Source organism: Lissotriton vulgaris, chromosome 6, assembly GCF_964263255.1.
Source record: "Lissotriton vulgaris chromosome 6, aLisVul1.2, whole genome shotgun sequence".
Classification (NCBI taxonomy): domain Eukaryota; kingdom Metazoa; phylum Chordata; class Amphibia; order Caudata; family Salamandridae; genus Lissotriton; species Lissotriton vulgaris.
The window spans coordinates 1,767,338,709-1,767,362,721 of record NC_141694.1 but is presented as its reverse complement, the minus strand read 5'-3'; the positions used below and the strand labels follow the sequence as shown (position 1 = coordinate 1,767,362,721).

Here is a 24,013-nt window from a genome sequence, read left to right as displayed (position 1 = left end):
TCAGGTGAGAGTGAGTGTTCCCTTAGGAGTGTACACTCTTCTCCCAAAAGGCCTAGAACGTCATCCCCAGGACCATCTGTACAGCCACCTCAAAAGAAGAGGCCCAAGTCTTCAGATGTTCGTTCTAAAGCTATTGCTGTGAAGGTTTCTCCACAAGATCCTGCCTTCAAGAAACCTTTGATGACATCTTCAGCTCTGCCTGTGACAATGTCGACAGCCACTATCTCCACGTCGGTGGCGTCATCTTTAACCTCAACATCGACGACTACTACATTCTCGTCGTCGACGGGTAGGTCTGTTCCATCTCTGATTATTATTAAAAAGTCGTCGACGGTGCCACCGTCAAGGAGTGCACATCGTCGATGAAGTCTAAACCGCCGTCGTCGGCAAAATCATCGACGTCGACGAAAGCCTCATCATCGTCGACGAAATCGTCATCGGCGATGAAGGCCCCATCGTCGACGACAAGTTCATCGTCGATGAAGTCATCGTCGTCGACACCAGCATTGACGAGACCGGCGACCCCAGCGTCGACGAAGCCGTAGACGACGACACCAGCGTCGGCGAAGCCATCGACGACGACACCAGCGTCGACGAAGCCGTCCACGAAGCAACCATCGTCGACGACGCTGCCGTCGACGACACCGTCATCAAAGAAGACACCGTTGACGACGGAGTCTGAGTTGCTTGTCAACGTTCCACCGTCGACGATCACTCCATAGACGGGTTCGACGATGGTAGAATCGCCTCCATTGAAGTGTACCTATACGCACTACAGGATGACTACGCGTACTCTTACGCCAGAGTTGACCTCTCCAAGCAGGGTCCAACTATTCCCCCCTGCTCATCTTCTGGATAATGAGGACTCTGATGAGGGCTCTATGTTCCAACAAGCGACAAGCCCATCTGAACTACGCATAAAACTTCACGAAAGCTCAGATTATGAGGAACAAGGACAGGATGATTTGGAGTACCAAAAGGAATTCCAACCTCTACCACCTCCTCAACAGCCTATGGTGTGTCTCCCAGCTTCTATAGTGACAGACCTGCAGTTTCTCATTGCAGACTACAAACAGAGGTTCCCGTCCACTGCTCCGCCTCCGCCTGTTGTGACACCGCCACCTCCTTTAGTCCTTCGACCAGATTCGGCTCCATCGCGTCCTCTCCCATCCTCTGATGAGGAAGACGAAGAAGAGGAGAAACAACGTGAGGAAGGGGAGCTCCAGGACACACAAGACGAATTGGATGAATATGTGATTCCTGGTCCAGCATCCCCTGTACAGGCACAAGCGGATTCACCCCCGGAAGACATCGGGGGATTCCACAACATCCTAGAGAGAGCGGGTAGCGCTTCAAACTCAAAGTAACAGCAACACCACAGGATTGCTTCCTTTAGGATTTTAAAGAGCCATTCCAAAAGGCGGTACGGTCCATTCCCATCATTGAGTACATCTGGGAACAAGGGGAGAAAATAATGCAAAACCCTTCATCTCTGGCTCCAGTGCTGCCCAGACTGGATAAAAAATATAAAGTACCTGACACAGCCCCAGCATGCTTTATTGGCCATCCCAAGCCGGACTTTGTGATCACCCAGGCAGCGCAACGCAGGTCAAAAAATCCTTCGGCTGCATTGGCTGCGCCGCCAGATAAGGAGGGTCGAAAGCTAGACAACATAGGGAAGAGGTTTTCGTCCATGTCCGCTTTAACGGTGCGTGCAGCAAACTCTTTAGCACTGTTGGGACAGTACAACCGTCAAATGTGGGCAGATATCGCTCCATACTTGGATTCGCTTCAAGAGGAGCAGAAAGAAGAGGCGAAGAAGATTCTCCTTGAAGGCAAGCGTTCCGCTTCGGAGATGATTGATGTGGCGATGGATATCTCATTCACAGGGTTCCGGCAGCTGGCAGGAGCTGCAGTCCAAGTTTCCAAGGTATTGGACATGCCATATGATGGTCAGCTTCTTTTTGGACAACACATCTAGGAGATGCTACAGGGTATCAAGAAAGATACTGATACCGCAAGAGCTCTAGGTACTCTACAATACAAGAATCCTTCCTTTCAGGGCTCCAGAGGAAGAGGTCAGTCCTCTTGAGGCACCTATCGGGGATACAAATCTACGTACGGTTCAAGCCAACAATACAAACCCCAGTACCAGCAAAAGCAGCAGCAAAACAAATCATCCTACCACAAGTCTTCCTTTCGAGGACGAGGGGGTAAGAAGGACGCAGGCAGAAGGCAATGACTTCTCTCTGCCACAGGTCTCCAGTTTCTCTCCACCTTGCAAAGTTGGTGGGAGAATTTCATCCTTCCTTCACAATTGGCGACATATTACAACGGATCAGTGAGTCCTCCAACTTGTTCAAATCGGACACTCTAGAGTTTGTGGAAAAAGCCGCCAATCCCAATGCGGCACAAAAATCTGCAACTGCTGCAATTGGAACTCTCCCTAATGCTCAAAAAAGGAGCAATAGAAAGAGTCCCCCGGAATCAGAAAGGCAAGGGATTCTACTCCCGATTCTTCCTAATTCGAAAAAAGGAGAAAAAATGGAGACCTATATTGGACTTGAGAAACCTCAACCAATACCTCAAAAACAGTCATTCCGTATGGTGTCCATCCAGGAAGTGCTGCAACTCCTCAATGAGAACGACTTTATGTTGTCTTTAGACCTTCAAGACGCATATTTTCATATACCAATCCACAGGAACCACAAACAATTTCTCAGGTTCGAGGTGGCGGGCAAGCACTACCAGTTTCGAGTATTGCCTTTCGGCCTTAAGTCGGCACCACTAATTTTTACCAAATGTCTATCTGCAGTAGCAGCATACCTCCGCCAACAACATCACCAGGTCTTCCCGTACTTAGACGACTGACTCATCAAGGCACCTACTCTCGCAGGCGTGACCAAGTCCTCCAACGCCTGTCTTCAGCGCTTCAATGTTCTGGGCCTTACTCTCAACGAGGAATAATCCGTCCTTCAGCCGTCCCAGTGTCTCACTTTCCTCAGAGCTGTCCTAGATACTGCTCAGAGAAAGGCTTTCCCTTCACAGGAACGTCAAGTGAAACTACGGACCTTGGCCGCCCGGATTCAATCCAATAAGTCCATCACCGTGCGCCTGTACAAGTCTTTGTTAGGGATGATGTCCTCGAACATCCTGTTGGTCCCACACTGCCGCCTTCGTATGTGTCCACTTCAGAAGGCGCTATCAGCTCAGTGTATTCAATGCAGGGGATTCTTCGACGACGTCATCGAATAACTCCTACCATGGTCCAGACTCTGAGCTGGTGGCTTCATCCACAAAATCTACGGCGAGGCCTTTCGTTCATACTTCCAATCTCGCCACATGTGATAACTAAAGATGCATCTTTGGAAGGTTGGGAGGCGTTCCTTCAGGACCTTCAAATCAACGGGCAGTGGTCCCTGGAAGAGAAGCAACTGCACATAAACCTCCTCGAGTTAAGGGCAGTTTACCTGGCATTAAAAGCGTTCCTGCCCAGGATCAGAGACTCCCCAGTGCTTGTGAGAACAGACAACACCACCACAATGCACTATCTGAACAAACCAGGGGGAACACGCTCTCTGTCGTTGTCTCAAGAATCTCAAAAAATTTGGAAATGGCTTCTTCAGCACACATTTCCCTTCGGGCGGAGTACGTCCCAGGGACGGACAATGTCCTGGCGGACTCTCTGAGCAGGCAACGTTCCGTGTGCCACGAGTGGGAGCTGGATCATCAACTTCTCAGCTCTGTATTCGCCAGATGGGGCAGGCCTCATCTGGATCTGTTTGCGACACAGCACAACGCAAAATGCCAACATTACGCAAGCTGGCATCCCCAGAAGGGATCACTGGGGAATGCATTTTCGATAGGATGGTGCAACATCTTTGCTTACGCATTTCCTCCATTTCCCCTGATTCCCAGGGTCCTCCGGAAACTGAAGGCAGAGCATTGCACCCTGATCTTAATAGCACCAGCGTGGCCGCCAACACTTGTTTACAGAGCTTCATCTCCTGTCGCTGGAACCGCCAATTCTATTCAAGCCTTGCCCGACTCTCCTTACAATGAACCAAGGGCAAGTCCAGCATCCGGATCCAGCATCTCTCAGATTGTCGGCTTGGCTCCTGAGTTCAGAGAGTTTCAACACCTAGACATTCCTCAACAATGCAGGGCAGTCTTAGCCCGGGCTCGGGCGAACAGTACCAACAAGACGTATTCTCTAAAGTGGAAATGTTTTTGTGTATGGTGTAAAGCAAATAAGATACACCCCTTTTCATCAACACCCGCACAAATTCTACCTTACCTGCTCCATTTGGGGCACTCAGGATTGGCCCATGCTTCTATTAAGGTCCACCTGGCGGCAATATCTCGCTTCAGGCGTTCGTCATCTGGTACTTCCCTCTGGTCCAATAGACTGGTTAAGCAATTTTTAAAAGGCCTGTTCAGGACATTCCCTCCGGTGCGAGCTTTACCACCCACCTGGCAATTAAACATTGTACTTGCTCAACTGATGAAACATCCCTTTGAGCCAATACACAGAGCCGACATCAAATACCTGTCTTGGAAAACCGCTCTCTTGCTAGCGCTCACATCAGCAAGGCGTGTAAGTGAGTTGCAAGCCTTCTCTATTCAGGATCCTTTCTTGCAATTCAAACAGGACAGAGTTATCCTACGGACCAACCCTAAATACATCCCAAAGGTTCCATCTAATTTTCACCTGAATGAACCTATAGTCTAGCGGACTTTCTTCCCACATCCACTTTCCGCAACAGAGAGGTCTCTCCACTCTTTAACCACATGCGCGCTGCGTTGATTCTCCTTCTATGCTGACTTTTTAAAAAACCCATTGTTCATGACGAGCTGGGCTCGTCATCAGTGTTTGAGAAGGCTACACCATGACGAGCCCAGCTCGTCATCAGCCTCGAAGGGGTTAAACCTCAAGCGTTGTCTGAAGTTCTACATTCACCGAACAGAACAGTTTCAGAAATCCAACCAACTTTTTGTCACCTTCAGCAGGCCCAGAAAGGGTCTTCCTTTGACTACGCAGAGCATTTCTCGTTGGATCTCTGCAGCCATTACTTTCTGCCATCAACAGGCAGGTCATCCTCTGCATTCTAAAGTTCGAGCTCATTCAACCAGAGCTGTCTCCACTTCAATGGCACTCTTTGCAGGAGTGCCCATTATCGACATATGCAGAGCGGCGACGTGGAAGACACCACATACGTTTACCAGGCACTACTGTTTGGATTCTGAACTTATGAAAGATGCAGCAGTGGATCAAGCTGTGCTCCGTCATCTATTTCACTAGAGGTGGGCCTTCTTTCTTCATCCCACCTTCCTACTGCCTACTTGCACATTTCTCTATTATATTGTTTTTGGTACTTGTTATATTTTACAAATGGTATTCTTATATCGTGTGATTTTACATGTTGTACCATACGAAAAGATGCTGGTTATTGCTTGGTACTCTGATTCAGGCATGTGAATCTATGAAAGATACCCATAATACTGGATAAGAAATGCGTTACTTACCTGTAACTGCAGTTATCCAGTATTGGTATCTTTCATAGATTCACATGCAACCCACCCACCTCCCCTGGAAGGGCTCACCTTGGCTCTCTCAGTAGGTACTACTTAGCACTGTGCTTACGAAAATCTGAGGGACTAGGACTCCTTCCAGGAAATTCTAGAGGGTGGTGATATCTGATTCGCTCTTGGCCAAAGTTTAGTCCTTTTTACAAAAGGACGTGGATATGTTACTAATGAGAGGCCTCTAGCCTATTGCTATGTATATGTCTTTATGACATTACTCTTTTTATATACCGGGGTCTCCCACCACGACGACGGGGAATGATTCAGGCATGTGAATCTATGAAAGATACCAATACTGGATAACTGCAGTTACAGGTAAGTAACACATTTCTTACCTGTAACTGCAGTTATCCAGTATTGGTGTCTTTCATAGATTTACATGCAACCCTCCCGCCTCCCCTGGAAGGACTCACCTAATTCTCTCAGTAACACGCCTACTTAGCTTAGTGCGTACGAAAATCTGAGGCACTGAGGCTCCTGCAGGAGGGTGCTAGAGGGAGGTGACAGCTGATTGGCTCTTCTCTAGAGTTTGGTCCTTTTTACAAAAGGACATGGATATGTTACTAATGTGAGGCCTTTAGGCCTACTATTCTCTATATGTCTATAGGACATTACTTTGTTTATGTACCTGGGACTCCCATCTCGACGACTGGGAATGATTCAGGCATGTGAATCTATTAAAGACACCAATACTGGATAACTGCAGTTACAGGTAAGTAACGCATTTCTTTCCCTATGTGTGTTTGTGTAATTGGGATTGTGGAGTGTTCATGCTGGATTCATAGCTGAGAGAGTTTATGTGGATTCTGGTGTCCCACTGCTAGCTTTGTGATTTCTGTGGTCGTAGAGTAAGGGATTTACTTTGCTGTGTAGATCGGTTCTCTGTCTAATTGTGATTCTCTCAGTGTATTGCTATCCGATAGAGCAAACTCTTACTGTGTCCTCAATCCCCATGAACCAGTGTCTTTATCGTGTTATCAATGGTCACCCTTCTCAATAACTTATTTGTTTCCTGACATGTTTGGAATATTTATACAGCACATTGATCACTACTTACTTGACCTCCTTTTTAACAATTTTATTTATTGGTATACGTGGAATTCACATTGACCGAACAGGGGACAGCATTGAAGGTGAATTATGCAAAGGCAGATAACACTTCCCCTACACAATTGATCTGTGAGGATGGTGTAATGTTCCATGTACCTTTTTAATCTATACTAATATAATAAAGAGAGAGCCCAAACCTTTGAGGCGGGTAATCTCAGGAACCACAGCACCAATCACAACACCCAATACAGTATTGGAAAGGTCAGTTGCAGCAGATGGACATAAGCTATACAGCTACCCACCATATACATTAGAAACGTAAAAGAACCTTACCGGCAAAGTAGTCCCTTGTGAGCTTGGGCGGGGCGCGGCATGACGACAAAAAAAAGCGTTCCTTAAACGTGTGCGTTGTGCTGGGGGCATGAACAAGGCCAATGGGCGCTGCAATTGCGCGGCACCAAGGGGTGTGGCCAATGGGCGCAATAAACGGCAACAATCGCGCAGCACATTCCCCCCCTCCCCCCCCAAAAAAACGTGCCTTAAGGGCGTGTGGAAAACAAACCTGTGCGTTGGGCCGGGGGCGTGGCCAAGGCCAATGGGTGCAGCAATTGCACAGGAGCATGGGGCGTGGCCAATGGGCGCTGCAATCGCCGGGGCTTAGGCGGGGGCAGAAGCGACTGATCGTGCCTGCGGGGTCAATAACTGCACAGTATCCCGCGCGCTGTCACACACTCAACTCTCTGCATAAACAAATTGACACCAGGCGCACAACATCAACCAGGGCTGGAGCTGGGCTCAGGTGGTGGATGACGTGACTAAGCGCGCCTGCTGGGACACTAACCTTTGAACTGACTGCACTTTCCCACACCTGCCGCGTCTCCAGCACGCGCTGTCACCCACTCAACTCTCTGCATCAACGACTTTACACCACAAGCACATCATCAAACAAAACTGGAGCCGGGCCTCAAGCGGGAGATGACGCAATTCAGCCTGCCTGTGGGGACACGAAATTTACAACTAAATGCACTTTCACACACTCTTAACTACGGAGGTGGAGTACATACACACTAGAGACATCTGCTAATACTTCTTACTCCGTGGTACACACAGTATCTGCACACACATGCCTAACTATTGTGACACTTCCATGCTAAAAATGTTGTATACCGCGATATTTTAAAATAAATTTCCCTTGCCTATTACACACATTGCACACATTCTATTTCATACCCGGACAACGTCGGGACGGGCTGCTAGTATTTAATATAATGAAACCACAAATGAAACCACAACATTAACCCCTACCCTCCCTCTACCCACGGTGCAAGATAAAGCAGTGATGGACCAAATGTCCCGTCCTCCTGATCCTAGTGGAAGGGTTGTGCAGTCTCCAGGGGCCTACCAGGCTTATATTATTGGGGCACACAGCAATAGACCCATGTAGACCGGTGAGATGTATTATATGTGAACCGACTGTCCTGTTTCCAAGAAAGGAGTTATAAGTCCTTTGCACGGCCGGTGACTGTCGTCTTTAGTGACATTCTGACATTCCTCAAGAAGCTGGTCTCATGCATTCGAGATCAAATATATCTGTAAGCCTATCTGCTCCTACCTATCTAGAAACGTACTCTGCTGCGCTCGACCACATTTATGTATTGCCTTTGTATATGTTGAGACTGTCAATGTGTTATTATGTTTACCAATTTCGTGGCCTCTTGGTGCCACTCCTGGGCAGGTTATACACTTACCTGACAGGGTCCCTTTGGGTATGTTGGGGTAAAGGGAATATATTGAAGGCAAAATGCTTCTGTCATTGTAGAGAAAGCCCATGAGCACCATCTTCTGTGGAGAGAACTGCAGTGATACTGCTTGATGTCCCTTCTTACATTGGTCCTCTTTGCATGAGATGAAGGCACGCCATTGCAGAGTATGTGTAAAGTCATTGCATTACTACTTACTGATAAGCTGGTATTAGTACAACATAGTCTACAAATGTGTTTTTATGTGATGGTCATTAAAAGGGACAGTGATTGTGCCTGAAGACTTTTTTTTGTAGAATTTGCAAAGTCAAACGCTAGGCCACAGAAATTGGTTTAAAAGCTTGGCAAACTATAAGTGACACTGGTTCTCTTTAGGCTTTGCTTCAATTTGTTGTGTCTTCCCACAAGTCCATGTTTCCCTTTTTGAAACTCTTTCTTCATATTGTGCTGCAGGCGGTCTGATGCGGTAGATATGGATGAGTTGATGGCAGCTATGGTCTTGAGCAGTTTGTCTTGCAGCCCTCTCCTGCAGAGCCCTCCTAGCACAGATAGCAGTGTTCCAGGTGAGTGGATATTATGAAGGCTATATATATCCCTTGATGAGACCGATCTGAATTTTTGATGTGTTTTTTTTGTATTGGATTACAGATAGCGATGTTTATCCCCACATTCTTAAATACACCAAGGTCTTGGGTATCCCGTTACTTCACACGAAGAATTTATATTTTTTACTGGTGCTTTTGCTTGAACAGTCTTTTAGGGAAAGGTTAGGGGAGAGTGTGTTGCTGGTAAGTGCTATAATCCATGTCTCGCGAGTTGTGCCAAACATTAATATATTTGTGGTTGCACAAAGGTGATTGTGCAGTTCATTAAATAAGTGGTGACTACTATTTGTTGGGGAACATTTGAATAGGGTGCTGTACTGGGCCGTAAGAGTTGCTAACCGTTACTTATTAGTAGTTTGTACCAGCCAGGAGCCCTACTATACCTCTCCGTGCAACTCTGCGATCTGCAACTCTGGTAGATGAATGAATGAATACTAATTAATATTTGTAAAGGGCAAACAGCTACCCAAGGGAGTTAAAAGGCAATTAAAATTGAGCCAAAGGGAAAAACAATTCCTGATTTAAAAAGCCATGTTTCCAGATTTTTTTAAACTCCAGAAAGTACATTCCAGTGTTTGGTAGACAGGAAAGAAATGTGTGCCCTCCCTTTCTGGCCTGTCAAATCCAGAGTACTGTGAGAAGCATTGAGTGCCAATAGATACTAATGTTCTCTGTGGATAGTGCAACCTGCAACATCTTTGGAGATAGGTAGGTCCTGCCTGATTCACAGCCTGATAGTAAGGATCAGGGTGTTAAGTAGCACTCTCTTAGGAACAGGGAGCCAATGCAATTCACGCAGACAGTTTCAAACAGATTCATGTCTCTGAGGCTTTAGTACAGGACGGGCAGACTTATTCTGAAGAATCTGAATTCGGTGCACGCAGATTGTAGACAGATGCAAATAAAGTGAATTGCCATTGCCCAATCTTGAGGATAATTAAGACTTTGTGAGGGACATCGCTCAAGAGGAGCGCCTGAGGAACAAATTGAAAGGAAAGTCCAGACCTCATCCATGGAGATTGTAGTGAAAGCCCACCACGTATGGGACGAGAAGTTGACATCCAGTTCTTCTTAGAAATTAGCTGAAGATGAAAATTCCTTAGCAAATTAGTAGGAAGCACGTGCAAGTGTTCAGAGATGTTTAATCTATAATTTATGGCTTGTTCATAAGTAGCATTCACCGTTGGTGCATGGACATTCTTCACTTTCTTTCTAGGACTTTGCATTTAGGGTTTTAGTCTCTCAGAGCCTATGCAAACCAAGGAGCAGAGGGAGTGCTCTACTTAGATACCCAAGCCCCAAAGGGAGATGTGTTATGTAGGGCTGTGGAATCCAGGAACTAAATGAAAGGGCACCCTCCTCTATCTTACATATCCAGCATGGAGGGCTGGCTCCCAGCTACAACTCCACATTTTCTTTTGTCACCTTAAACCAGGTTCTAAGCCTGGTTTCTAACTTCTTTGGGGGTGCATTGTATTGGGAAAGACTCAATTGCCAGGGACATGCAACATTATCAGTTCATGGCAAAGGTATTGGCTTTCCAGCCAAGAGAGACTCATTGGTGTAAAAAATTAAGTACAACACATGATCCCCCTGTATGATGGGTGAGCCCGCCATTATGCCTGCTCATAGTTATGGAGCAACCTGTTCATTAATCTGTTACTCAACCGTACGCAACTTGGGCAGCAGCAAAGAACATGCAGAACAGTGGGCGCGCTGTCTTTGAGATGCAGAGGAACACACATTGTTTTTCCTTCTCTTTCTCTGATTGGCCCTGCTCAATGTATCTGCCTCTTATTTTGGGAAATTCTACCTCTTGTCAGTCTTGCAAGAAATGTGCTTAGACAACTGCTTGAAAATTGTTGTTTGGCTCATGAGATGTAAAGAATTACTTTTGCCCAGGAAAGAAAATGCCCACTTGCCAAGAAGCATTGTTGAATTGTTCTTTTCTTATATATGGTCCTTAAGGTAGAATAGTAGACCTCCTTTTTCAGAGGAAGCTTCTGTTGAGTTTCTTGTATGCATTAAGCGGGAGTGCATAAACATACATTGTATTTTACAAAGTTGTCTGGTGCTCCATGCACGTTACTACTCTTGGAGGAGAGTTGGATGCATATAGAGCTTAAGAAGATCACAAACTATGACCTCATCGACTTAGAAGCATAAAACATTCACCAAGTGGGAAACCAAAGGCATCCGTGCTTCTGTCTCCACTGGTGGTAGCAATGAAACCTGAGTTTTCATGTTTGTTGGCTCCATGATCTGGCAGCACCTAATGCTGGTGGTGGACAACACATTGCTACATTTCATGCATACTAGTAATCCAGACTCCCTGTGTCCTTTCAGAGGTGAGTCGGTGTTTTCATTTACTGGTTCAGTTTCCCCACTTTTATCACCACCCCAATATCTTAACTCCAATGTTCATCTAAAAGTGGTGGTGTGATTCTGGAGCGTTAGATGCGATTTGTCAGGGATTCTACCTGTTGGTTTCAGAAACTGGACAGGAGAACAGCAGAAGTCTGCATGCGTCCAGACCAAAATATTCTAACCTTTTTCTCCTCTGTGCATCACTTCATGATGATGATGCCTGTTTCCCCCAGCCCCCCCCCGCACACACACACTCCATGCCACTGGGACTTACTGAGCACCTTGGGTATTTAGGATTAGAAATCTAATGTCAATTGAAGGGCTGTCTGTAGTTTCCTTTAAGGAGACATAGGTATGGACACCTATTGGACACCTTTCAACAGTAATCCTAGGTTCGAGGGATGTGGGCTGCTGAATTCATATCTTAGCATTAGATCGCCGCCTAGTGTTGGGTCTGGATGATTGCATCTTGTTGTCTTGGAAGAGTCTTCAAAGTATCACAAGATAGGTGACTCCTCCCCTGGACTACATTGCGCATGGGCATCTTCTCCATCTTCAGATTGTTTTTTTCCGCCATTGGGTTTGGATGCACTTTGACAGCTCCGGCTTCGGTACCAACGTTTTTCCTACTTTCTAGGCCTAAATCCTTTACATTCGTCGGTATTGTCTTCCGCTCGGTTTCCCTTGACTCAACAACACTTTCACTTCTCTCCGGTTGTCGACGCGGGCCGTTGAGCCTTTTTGACGCCACGTGGGCCTCCTGCTGATGGAAAGGACCCCATTTAAAAGATGCCCACAGTGTGGATCCAAATTTCCACACAGTGATAAGCATAGAGTATGCAACAGGTGCCTATCTCCTGAGCACAACGAAGAAAACTATCAAGCTTGTGCTCAGTTCCAGTCAAAGAAGACTATCCGGAAACGAAGATCTGCTCGACAAGAGATGCAGCAACAGGCACCAGATCCGGAAAACATATTCGAAGACGAACATGAACTTCCAGAGGCGGAGGGCTCCGACGAACTGGAGATTGTCACCGTAGAGGACCAGTCGGACTCCAATGACCAGATTACACCGGGGCAAACCGTGAGTACCAAAGCCCCTACCCGGCCTCTACCTCCACCGAAGGCTCCGGTCAAAGCATCGCTTAAAAACCTTAGACGCGACCGAAACACTGCTTCAGAAGCCCCGCCTTCCGGCTCTGCTCCGAAGACTACACCCAAGCCCTCCGGTTCCTCGGGACCGAGCAAAATCTCGAGACCGAAAGAAGTCGTCGAGCACAAAAAAGCTGTCGACTCAAAACCGGCAGCGGAGCCGAGAAAGGTCGTCGATCCGAAAAAGAGCGTCGAGGCCAAGAAGGTGGTCGAGCTGAAGAAGGCTGCCGAGCCGAAGAAGGCTGCCGAGCCGAAGGTCGTCGAACCGAAAAATGCTGTCGAGCCGAAAAAAGCCGCAGAGCCGAAGAAGGTCGTCGAGCCGAAGAAGGTCGTCGAGCCAAAGAAGGTCGTCGAGCCGAAGAAGGCCGTCGAGCCGAGAAAGCCCGTCGAGCCGAAGAAGACCCTCGAACCGAAGATGGTCGTCAAACCGAAAGCGGCCGTAGAACCAAAAAAGGGCATCGAGCCGAAACAGGCCATCGAGCGGAAGAAGGCTGCCCCTCATACAAACGTCCAGCCTAAAAAGACACTCTACCCAAACCAATCCGTCGAGCCGAACAAAGCTCCACACAAGTGAGTGACCGAGCCAAAATCCTCGGCGCTGAAGCCACAGACAGTGGAGGAAGAACTTTCATCCAGATCCAGTGAGCCCAGAACAACACAAACGGTATATAGACCCTGATACAGGACATATATCGGTCTACAAGACACACAAGAGAAGACTGGACACTGAAACCCCTTCTCCTGTTCCTCCTAAGAAAAAGGACTTTGGCACATCCCCTTCAAGACCTTACACACCCCCTCCTTTCACTCCTAACATGCATTTTGTTCCATATTCTCTTTCACCTACACATTATGATGAGGAAGAAGACATGGGGGAAGATCCTCAGGATGATTTTACACAACCTGACGAACCAGGAAACCAGGATGACACATGGGGGGACCATAATGATACTGATGACATATATGATACACAACCCATACCTGATCCCTCTCCATACCCCACAAAGCCATTTCCTACTGACAACACTGTCGCTTTTAACCAACTAGTGGACAGAGCAGCTCAGTTTCATGGGGTTCACATGCACACTGACCCTACAGAGGAGGATTTTCTATTTAATACCTTCCCAACATCAGAGAAGAGTGTACGTATACTCCCTATGCTAAAAGGAGTACTAAAGCACGCACCAGACACCTTTAAAGACCCAGTCAGGGCGCGTGTCCACAACCCAAGAATTGAAAAAAAGTATAAACCGGCCCCTACAGACCCATCATACATCGGGACTCGGCTACCACTAGATTCCCTAGTAGTATCTAATACTAGGAAGAGAGCAAATTCACAGACAACAGGTGATGCTCCCCCTCCTGACAAGGAGTCTAAAATCTTAGAAGCCTCAGGGAAAAGAGTTGCCTCTCAGGCAGCGAGTACCTGGAGGATTGCCAATACCCAAGCTCTCCTAGCATGCTATGACAGAGCGCACTACGACGAACTGGAAGGATTATTACAACACCTACGAAAACCCCATAAATCTAAAGCAAATGACCTAATACAGGAAGGGAAATTCATTACTAACGCATCCATAAAATGCGCCCTTGATGTAGCTGACACAGCCGCTAGGTCTGTCAACACTAGTGTATTGCTACGCCGGCATGCCTGGCTCCGCATTTCAGGTTTCAAAAATGAAGTGCAGTCTACCATACTCAATCAGCCTATAAACCAGGACTTCGTATTTGGCCCTGCGGTGGATACCATCTTGGAAAAGATAAAAAAAAGATACTGACACTGCTAAGTCCATGGGGGCACTTCAATTTCAACAGTCTAGAAGCTCCTTTCGTCGCTCCTCCTTTTAAAACTCTGGTAGAGGCAACATATCTCAAACTTCATCATCATTCAAGAGCTCTACTCAAGGCACCTTTAATAGAGGCTCGAATAGAGGAGGTTATAGAGGGAACAATAACAAGGGCAGAGGCCGTGTTAATAACAACACCCGAGCCTCCACTGCCACCAAACAGTGACTTCTTAACACTCCCTCTAGACCACTTAACACCAGTCGGAGGCAGAGTAATGCAATTCCTACCAGTCTGGAACGCTATCACTACAGACAGGTGGGTGAGACAAATTATCCAGTATGGTTACTGCCTGGAACTCATTTCTACTCCACCCAACATACCACCCAAACACTGTCCAATGTCAAAGGAACACATCACGATGTTACAACAGGAGGTGCTATCCATGCTAGAAAAGGGCGCGATAGAGCTAGTCCCATTGCAACATCAAGGGACAGGGGTATATTCACTATACTTCCTCATCCCCAAGAAAGACGGCTCCCTCAGACCAATATTAGACCTCAGAACTTTGAACCAATACATACTCTCAGATCATTTCCATATGATCACTCTACAACAGGTACTCCCACTTCTCCAGCAAGGCGACTTCCTCGCCACATTAGACCTCAAGGATGCATACTTTCACATTCCTATACATCCAGCTCACAGGAAATGCCTCCGGTTCACAATAGAGGGTCAGCACTATCAGTTCAAAGTTCTTCCTTTCGAAGTAACTATGGCACCAAGGGTGTTTACAAAATGGCCAGCAGTAGTAGCAGCACACCTCAGGAGGCAACACATCCATGTGCTTCCCTACCTTCTACGATTGGCTCATAAAAGCCAACTCATACACACAGTGTGCCAACCCTACCTCACAGACAATCCAGATACTGCACAGTCTAGGGTTTTCAATAAATTACCCAAAATCACATCTGCAACCCTCCCACATACAGCAATATCTGGGAGCAACAAAGACACCTCCACAGCAAAGGCATATCCAAATCCAGCCAGGATAGCCAGCATTCAATCTCTTATTCAAAAATGTCTACCACACCACTCCCTGCCAGCACAAGTGTTCATGCAGCTTATAGGAGGCATGATGGCCTCCTGCATATTCATCGTCCCTCATGCTCTACTTCAAATGCACCCCTTACAGGAATGTCTAGCACGCCAGTGGAACCAAGCTCAAGGACAATTAAAAGACCTAGGGCCAGATGTAGGTAATTCTAATTTACCACTTCTAAAATACCGAATCATACCGAATCGGTATTTAAGAAGTGGTAAATTAGAGGGGGGGAAATGTAGGTAACTCAGAATCGTTAAATACCGAATCGTTAAGATTCGGTAATTACCGATTCTGTAAATACCGAATCGGTAATGCGCATTGATTCCTATGGGCATTGAAGCCCATAGGAATCAATGGTCATTACCGAATCGGTATTTACCGATTTCGGTAAATACCGATTTTTGCAAGGGTGCAGGGGGTGTCACTTTGACACCCTCTAGCACCCCGAATTCAGGCACGTGTGCCATGTGGCAGACAGACATGCACACCTGGATTCGGTATTTTACCACCCAATTGAATTGGGTGGTAAAATACCGATTCGGTAAGGCCTGTGGGACTCAGAAGAGTCCCACCTACATCTCCAATTTACCGAATCGGTAAAAATACTGATTCGGTATTTTACCGATTTAGGTAAATTTACCGAATCGGTAAAATAGGGCACCTACATCAGGAATGACCATTTACCGGTCGGTAACTGCCGAAATCGGCCGTTACCGGTCGGTAAATGGCCACCTACATCTGGCCCTTAGTGTTGGTAAACAGTCACACTTACCGCTCTCTGCAGTGGTGGAACCCACAAAACCTTTCCAAGGGGCGACTGTTCCAAGAGCCGGTTCCACAGGTAGTACTAACAGCGGACGCATCACTGACAGTTTGGGAAGCCCATCTCCTTCAATATGCAGTCCAGGGGCTCTGGACAGTCAAACAAAAAACACTACATATAAATCACGTAGAGTTACTGGCAATTTTCCTAGCAATGAAAGCCTTTCAGAAATACTTGCACAACAAGACTGTCCTAATCCGAACGGACAACGTGGCAGCCATGTACTATGTAGGAAGGTGGCTACCTGACTATGGTTACCCCAGATTTTTTGCCTTGTGTTTAGCTGGTTTTCGACTTAGTTGGCCTGGTTCCCTGCTAATCAGGGCCCCAGGCTATCTGCTCTCTCTGTAAAATGGATTCCATGTACCCTAGGTGCATAACTAGATTGGCTTGGGTCACCTTATCAGCCCCTGTACAGAGCACTATAGGTGCCCAGGGCATAGGTGCATCCAAGGCCTACCAGGGGCTGCAGCATATCTTTTGCCACCCCTGGCTGGCTATCTAAAATTGACACAACTGGCTGATCACTCAGCTGGGGCAAGGTGGTGTAATCACCCCTTGCTTAGATATAGTGTGCCTATATCTAAACCTATCTGGACACATATAAACCTGTGAGCCACTCCTATGGCAGGCCTTAACAATCCTGAAGGCAGAGTGCGTGGTTTAATGTGAGATGGTGCTCTAGCATGAGCTGAGCCTGTCTGCAGCTGTCGGGACCAATTCCCTTAGCTGTTCCGGGATAATGCCAAACCATATACTATTAAGTGCATTATAATCCTCGCGGTTATATGTCAACTTTGGTTTGGCTTTATCAAAATATGTCGTGTAAGGTGTCATACGATTTGGAATACTACCCCCTCGCCAGTCCTGGCTGCGGGGGTAGCATTCCACCCCTCTAGAGGGGACGACATGTTACTTTTGCTAAAACGCGGTTGATTTTTAAAAGAGCCTCAGATCCACAAAATGGATGCTTCTGCCACAGACACATGTCTGACCTCCTGCTGCTGACCGAAACTCAGCAGAGGAGGCCTGGACAAAGGATTTCCTGTCACAGGGAGGTGTGACACCACCCCAGACAGGAGATAGTGGATTGTAGCAGGGAGGTTTGAATGAAACCAGACAGTGCCTGGGGAGCACAAGGCTTCCCCTTGCATAATCCGGTCAAACCGGTTCTGGGGCAGCCCAGCCCCAGCTCCAGTGAGACCTGGACAAAGGAAAGGGGGTGTAACCACCCCCCTTCCTGGTCCCACCCATAGGGGAGGGACCTAGCAGGAGATCCACCCCTCAGATTGGAATAAGAGTGGGAGCAGTGCCAATGCAACTCAGATCATCCTGAAGAAACATAAGAAACGAATTCTGGACCCTTCGACTTTCTACTCAACGCAGAAGACTGAAGAATCTCCCTTGTGGTCAAGGAGTGACCACCCTGTGCAAACAGGCACCATCCAGCCCTCGACCCTTGCTTTGTTGCAGTTCCCGCCAGAACTCGAGCGACAGAGATCGACGAGATCAAGCTTGCCTGCCTTCTACCTGCCCGATCCACAGTCCCTGCAGAGCTGAGACCAGTGGAGGCGACCGGAAGCGTGGGGCACGCCATCTTGAAAAGGCCACGAGACGCTGACCGTGCAGCCCACGAGTGATCCTCGAAGCTGTGCACCGGGGTTTGAGAAGCCCCCACCCCGAGCTACACTTGCACCCAAGCTCACCCCTCCACACTCGACGAGTGCTGCGTGGGGCCCTTCTGCTTGTTTTGGCTCGACGCGTTGGCCCGGTCACTTGCCAGCTGGCTTGTGGCCCCTGTGCCGACGAAACTTGAAATACGACTTGCTTTTCTGGTTGCTCCAGATCTGCACCAGCTCCTGTGAAAAGGAGCCCCCACTCTGACCCTCCTGGTTCGAGTGATAAGCAATCTCCCGGTTCCGCGTGGATTGCTTTTGCCAAGTGCTGTTTGCTGCAATCTTGAAGCCGACGGTGCTGACGGCGAGAGCCTACGTGGGACAGATCGTGACCTGCTCCTGGACGTCGCAGATGCCCCAGAGCCCACGTGACAGCGGAGAGAAGCCTATCGACAACCACCTGATTGCGCCCAACATTGCCTGGTTCCGTCCTGGTTCCACCCTGGTCACTGCTGAGTGACCCAGACTCTGTCCCCTCTGCTTTCAGGTACTTTTCTACTTCGATCCACCCTTGGATCGCACCGGACACTTCTGCTTCACATCGCCTGCAGCTGCAACAGCTTCAAGCACCAAGAACCTGCGTGTCAAGACCCGACGCCACTTCGACCCTGTGCACCCACGGCCTGTGGGTGAGGTAACATTGCAACGCCGGTGTACATACACTGGTACACACCTCTAGGGTCTGTGTCTAAAGTTTTGTTCCTCTAGGTTCAGCGGAAGTATCTTTTAATTCACTTTATCTAACTTTTACGCACCATTGACATTGCATTGGTGCGCACCGCACTTTCCGTGCTGCACCCGTCTCCTGTGGGCTACTCCCGACTTCAGCATTGCTAGTCCTGACTGCTCCCAGCGAATCTCTAGGCCCTAGGCCTAACCACTGTTCGAGAAGTGTTACTTATACCATTTTTTTAGTATATGGTCTGAGTGGCCACCCGCCCTCATCCATAATTGTGCAACTTTATATGTTTTACTGTGCTTTTGATTTAACGCTTGTGCCCCTTTCCTCATAAAGAGTACTGGGGAGTAATTTAGAAATAAATACATATATTTTTATAATATATACTTGTGTGGTGTCCTTTCATTTGATTACAGGATTGTATGTGGTAAAACAGCTCGCTTAACACGACCTCTTAAGTTAAGCCTTTAAGGCTGCTTAGTCCATGCTACCACTAGGATAGCTTGTCTAACAAGGTTGACTTACAACCAGACATCTTTGGGGTTTGTTTGGACTGATACCAAGTGGTTCCAGAATTGGAAACACTACATATCAGGCCAACTTCTCACATTGGTGTGCAGCGGTGCGGATTTGAGCTTGCTGTTTGTTTTACCATTGCAATCTTTACATCAAATTGAAAGATCACATCAAGTACCTTAGGTACATATAAATCAAAAGCTTAGCATATTAAGTTCTACTGAACTTAGTAGTTGTAGATTAAAGGGATTAGCACACCCTGACTACAACTCACTAGCAAGGTACAGTAGGAAAACACTTAGTGTAGGTAAGTGCACCACTTACACCTCACTAGCAGTCATGTCTGATACAGGTAGAGCCTCAGGCTCTGCTCCTGTAATAGTTGATCCTATAGGGACAACATCCAGATATGACAACCTTAGCCACAAAGACCTGAGTGCCTTGTGCACAGCCAGGGGGCTAAAAAAGGGCAGAGGCCCTACCATTCCTTCCCTAGTAGCTCTCCTAGAAAAGGATGACTTAGATAAGGTGAGTCAGGCTCCCTTAGAATCAGGTGAAGGGATACACTCCCCTGAGAATGAGAATCTTCCAGATGAAGAAGAAGAAGAGGAGGAGGAAGAGGAAGAGGAGGGTTCAGATTTAGAAGAGCCTGAATATCAGGATCAGAGGGGAAACCAGGTACAGGTTGCCAGGCTTAACCAGGCCAACCTAGACCTACATGAGAATGGAGAGGGCCAGCACCACTCCAGATCTCATAACCAAATTCTCCCAGGTAACAGGAGGGTGAGATCTCAATCAGGGGATTCTCATCTTTCTGGTGCCTCAAGAGAATCTCAGAGAGGGATGACTCCCTCCCAGAGGAAAGAGCATAGGGCCAGAATGAGGGCTGTCCAACTCCAGATAGAGAGGGAGGAGGTAGCTCTGGCTCAAGCTAAGCTTACCTTGGCTCAAGCTAAACTTACCTTGGCAAGGGAGCAGAAATTGAGTGGCTTAGATGCCACTGGTGGCAGCAATATTCCTAAAGAGAAACCCAGGTCCTATGATAGTAGAAACCTGACAAAGATTGTGTCCCCCTACAAGGAAGGGGATGACATCCACAAATGGATGACTGCTCTTGAGAGAGCCTGCATGGTACAGCAGGTTCCTGAGGAACAGTGGGCAGCAATCTTATGGTACTCCTTTTCAGAGAAAGGGAGAGATAGGCTCCTCACTGTCAGACATGAGGATGCCAGCAATTACAAAGTCCTGAAGAGTGTTCTAATAGATGGGTTTGGCTTAACCACTGAACAGTACAGGTTAAAGTTCAGAGACACACAGAAGACACAGACTCAGGACTGGACTGATTTTGTTGATTGTGCAACTAAGGCTCTGGAGGGTTGGCTAAATGGCAGCAAAGTACATGACTTCAAAGGATTGTATAATTTGATTATGAGGGAGCAGATCCTAAGTAATTGTCAGAACCAGCTCTTACACCAGCACCTGGTGGACTCAGATTTGACCTCTCCCCAAGAATTGGGAAAGAGGGCAGATAAATGGGTCAGAACCAGGATTAGGCCTAAGAATCAGGACAGTAACCAGAAGAAGGAGTCTACCAAGCCTCAAGATAAGGGTGGGGATAAAAGTAAAGAAAAGACTTCCCCAGGGCCCCAAAACTCCAAGAATGGGGGTGGGTCCCAAGACACTTCATCAACTGAGAAAAAGCCTTATTGTCATGCCTGTAAACAGGTTGGGCATTACAAAACAGACAGCTGTTGTCCCAAGAATGGCAATAAAGAAAACATACCTCCAAAGCCAGCTCCAACACCTCCTGTTACTGTCAGCAGTAATCCCCCAGGAAGTGGGAGCACACCCAGGAATCTGGGTGGGTTTACTTTTGGAGCCCAAGGGGACCCTGGCCTATCTAGGTCCCCATCCCCAAATGATCTTGTTTATGAGACTGGCATGGGGTTTGCCAACTTCTCTGTTTGCCCAAATACCTTGAGCAAATATTGACAAGAACCCATCATCAATGGTTTGAAAGTTGAAGCTTTCAGAGACACAGGGGCTAGCATCACCATGGTGGCTGACTGTATAGTCCCCTCTAAGCAACTTTTACCTGGTGCCAGATACCAGGTAACAAACATTGATGGCATCCAAACAAATCATCCCATGGCATTAGTAAGTCTCAGCTGGGGAGGTGTCATTGGCCCAAAGAGAGTGGCAGTGTCACCAAACTTGCCTGTAGACTGTCTACTGGGTAATGATTTGGAAATCTCAGCCTGGGCTGAGGTTGAACAGGAAATCCATTCTAGAATGGTAAACTCCAATGGAAAGGTTAGTGGGGCTGTACTGGCTATAGCCCCAATTCAAGATGTCCTTCCTGAAAGGGTTGGTAGGGCTGAGCAACTCTCTGCCCCATCTTTACCAGAAGCTCTTCCAAAACAGAATAGCAAAGCTGTTATGATAACAGCAGAAACCCAAACTGAGTCTCCTCCTGAAAAGGTTGGTGGGGCTGTGATGGCCACAGCCCAAACTCAAACAGATATGTGTGTTGTGAAGCCTGAAATGATGGATCACTCCACCCAAACTGAGAGCATGGAGGAGGAAGAGAAATCTCCCCCTCACCAGACAGTAGGACAGGATCAGCCTCCTCAGGGAACTGATCTTAACCCTGATGAAGGAACTGCCCCAGAGGTTGTTAGGCCTGGCCTGACAGAGCCTCTGATCGCAGTGGACCCTTCTCAGGTGGGATCCAGTCTGGAGCAGGTAACCTGCCCCTCTCTACCTTGCCTTAGTCAGCCCAGGGCTGCAGAGGACAAGAAGGACAGTGAGACCCAGAGGGCCCCCTGTCAAATAAAGCACCCCCATCAACAGATTAGAGGCACCAAAACTAGTAGCCCTAGTAAGGTGAAAACTTTAAAAACTCCTGAGGGAGCCCCCTTAAAAGTACTTAGGGACCTCCCACAGATGGATTCTGTTGGGCACAGCCAAACCTGGGACCCAAAGGGCCCAAACCTGAACTGTCCCTCCAGCAAGCCATACAGAGGGACCCAGCCTCCAGCTTTAGGTAGCCAGAGGTTGACCCTGAGAGCTCAGTGCAACTCAGTTGAAGAAAGAAAGGCCCACATGGTGGAAGATAATTGGAGGAAGTTGAGCCCAAAATTAGTGGAGTCTCACTTCAATACTCCATATCCAAACCAGCCTTTAACTTTGCATAAACACACCCAAGGTAGTGATTCCCTATGGTGGAGACCCTCTAATACCCCTAGGGTGAGGGACTGCTTAGTGGACCATGAGACAGGGGGTACCCATGCTAGTGCAGGTACTTCCTTATATGACCACTCAGGCAATAAAGGCTTACCTGGACAAGGATAGCCTTATCTCCTTTCGTTTGGGGGGGGGGGGGGGGGGGGGGGGGGAGGTTGTGTAGGAAGGTGGCTACCTGACTATGGTTACCCCAGATTTTTTGCCTTGTGTTTAGCTGGTTTTCGACTTAGTTGGCCTGGTTCCCTGCTAATCAGGGCCCCAGGCTATCTGCTCTCTCTGTAAAATGGATTCCATGTACCCTAGGTGCATAACTAGATTGGCTTGGGTCACCTTATCAGCCCCTGTACAGAGCACTATAGGTGCCCAGGGCATAGGTGCATCCAAGGCCTACCAGGGGCTGCAGCATATCTTTTGCCACCCCTGGCTGGCTATCTAAAATTGACACAACTGGCTGATCACTCAGCTGGGGCAAGGTGGTGTAATCACCCCTTGCTTAGATATAGTATGCCTATATCTAAACCTATCTGGACACATATAAACCTGTGAGCCACTCCTATGGCAGGCCTTAACAATCCTGAAGGCAGAGTGCGTGGTTTAATGTGAGATGGTGCTCTAGCATGAGCTGAGCCTGTCTGCAGCTGTCGGGACCAATTCCCTTAGCTGTTCCGGGATAATGCCAAACCATATACTATTAAGTGCATTATAATCCTCGAGGTTATATGTCAACTTTGGTTTGGCTTTATCAAAATATGTCGTGTAAGGTGTCATACGATTTGGAATACTACCCCCTCGCCAGTCCTGGCGACGGGGGTAGCATTCCACCCCTCTAGAGGGGACGACATGTTACTTTTGCTAAAACGCGGTTGATTTTTAAAAGAGCCTCAGATCCACAAAATGGATGTTTCTGCCACAGACACATGTCTGACCTCCTGCTGCTGACCCAAACTCAGCAGAGGAGGCCTGGACAAAGGATTTCCTGTCACAGGGAGGTGTGACACCACCCCAGACAGGAGATAGTGGATTGTAGCAGGGAGGTTTGAATGAAGCCAGACAGTGCCTGGGGAGCACAAGGCTTCCCCTTGCATAATCCGGTCAAACCGGTTCTGGGGCAGCCCAGCCCCAGCTCCAGTGAGACCTGGACAAAGGAAAGGGGGTGTAACCACCCCCCTTCCTGGTCCCACCCATAGGGGAGGGACCTAGCAGGAGATCCACCCCTCAGATTGGAATAAGAGTGGAAGCAGTGCCAATGCAACTCAGATCATCCTGAAGAAACATAAGAAACGAATTCTGGACCCTTCGACTTTCTATTCAACGCAGAAGACTGAAGAATCTCCCTTGTAGTCAAGGAGTGACCACCCTGTGCAAACAGGCACCATCCAGCCCTCGACCCTTGCTTTGTTGCAGTTCCCGCCGGAACTCGAGCGACAGAGATCGACGAGATCAAGCTTGCCTGCCTTCTACCTGCCCGATCCATAGTCCCTGCAGAGCTGAGACCTATGGAGGCGACCGGAAGCGTGGGGCACGCCATCTTGAAAAGGCCACCAGACGCTGACCGTGCAGCCCACGAGTGATCCTCGAAGCTGTGCACCGGGGTTTGAGAAGCCCCCACCCCGAGCTACACTTGCACCCAAGCTCACCCCTCCACACTCGACGAGTGCTGCGT

At 47.9% G+C, this 24,013-nt stretch overlaps 1 protein-coding gene across 2 annotated transcripts in view; it reads left to right on the top strand.

The window, feature by feature from the left end:
* ZNF395 (zinc finger protein 395) overlaps positions 1-24,013 on the top strand; it is a 118,935-nt gene that overhangs the window by 41,555 nt on the left and 53,367 nt on the right. For both annotated transcript variants that reach the window (XM_086928020.1, XM_086928019.1), the window contains exon 4: positions 8,850-8,959. In XM_086928020.1, coding sequence (XP_086784146.1) covers positions 8,850-8,959 — 110 coding nt within the window. The remainder of the gene's footprint in view (positions 1-8,849; positions 8,960-24,013) is intronic.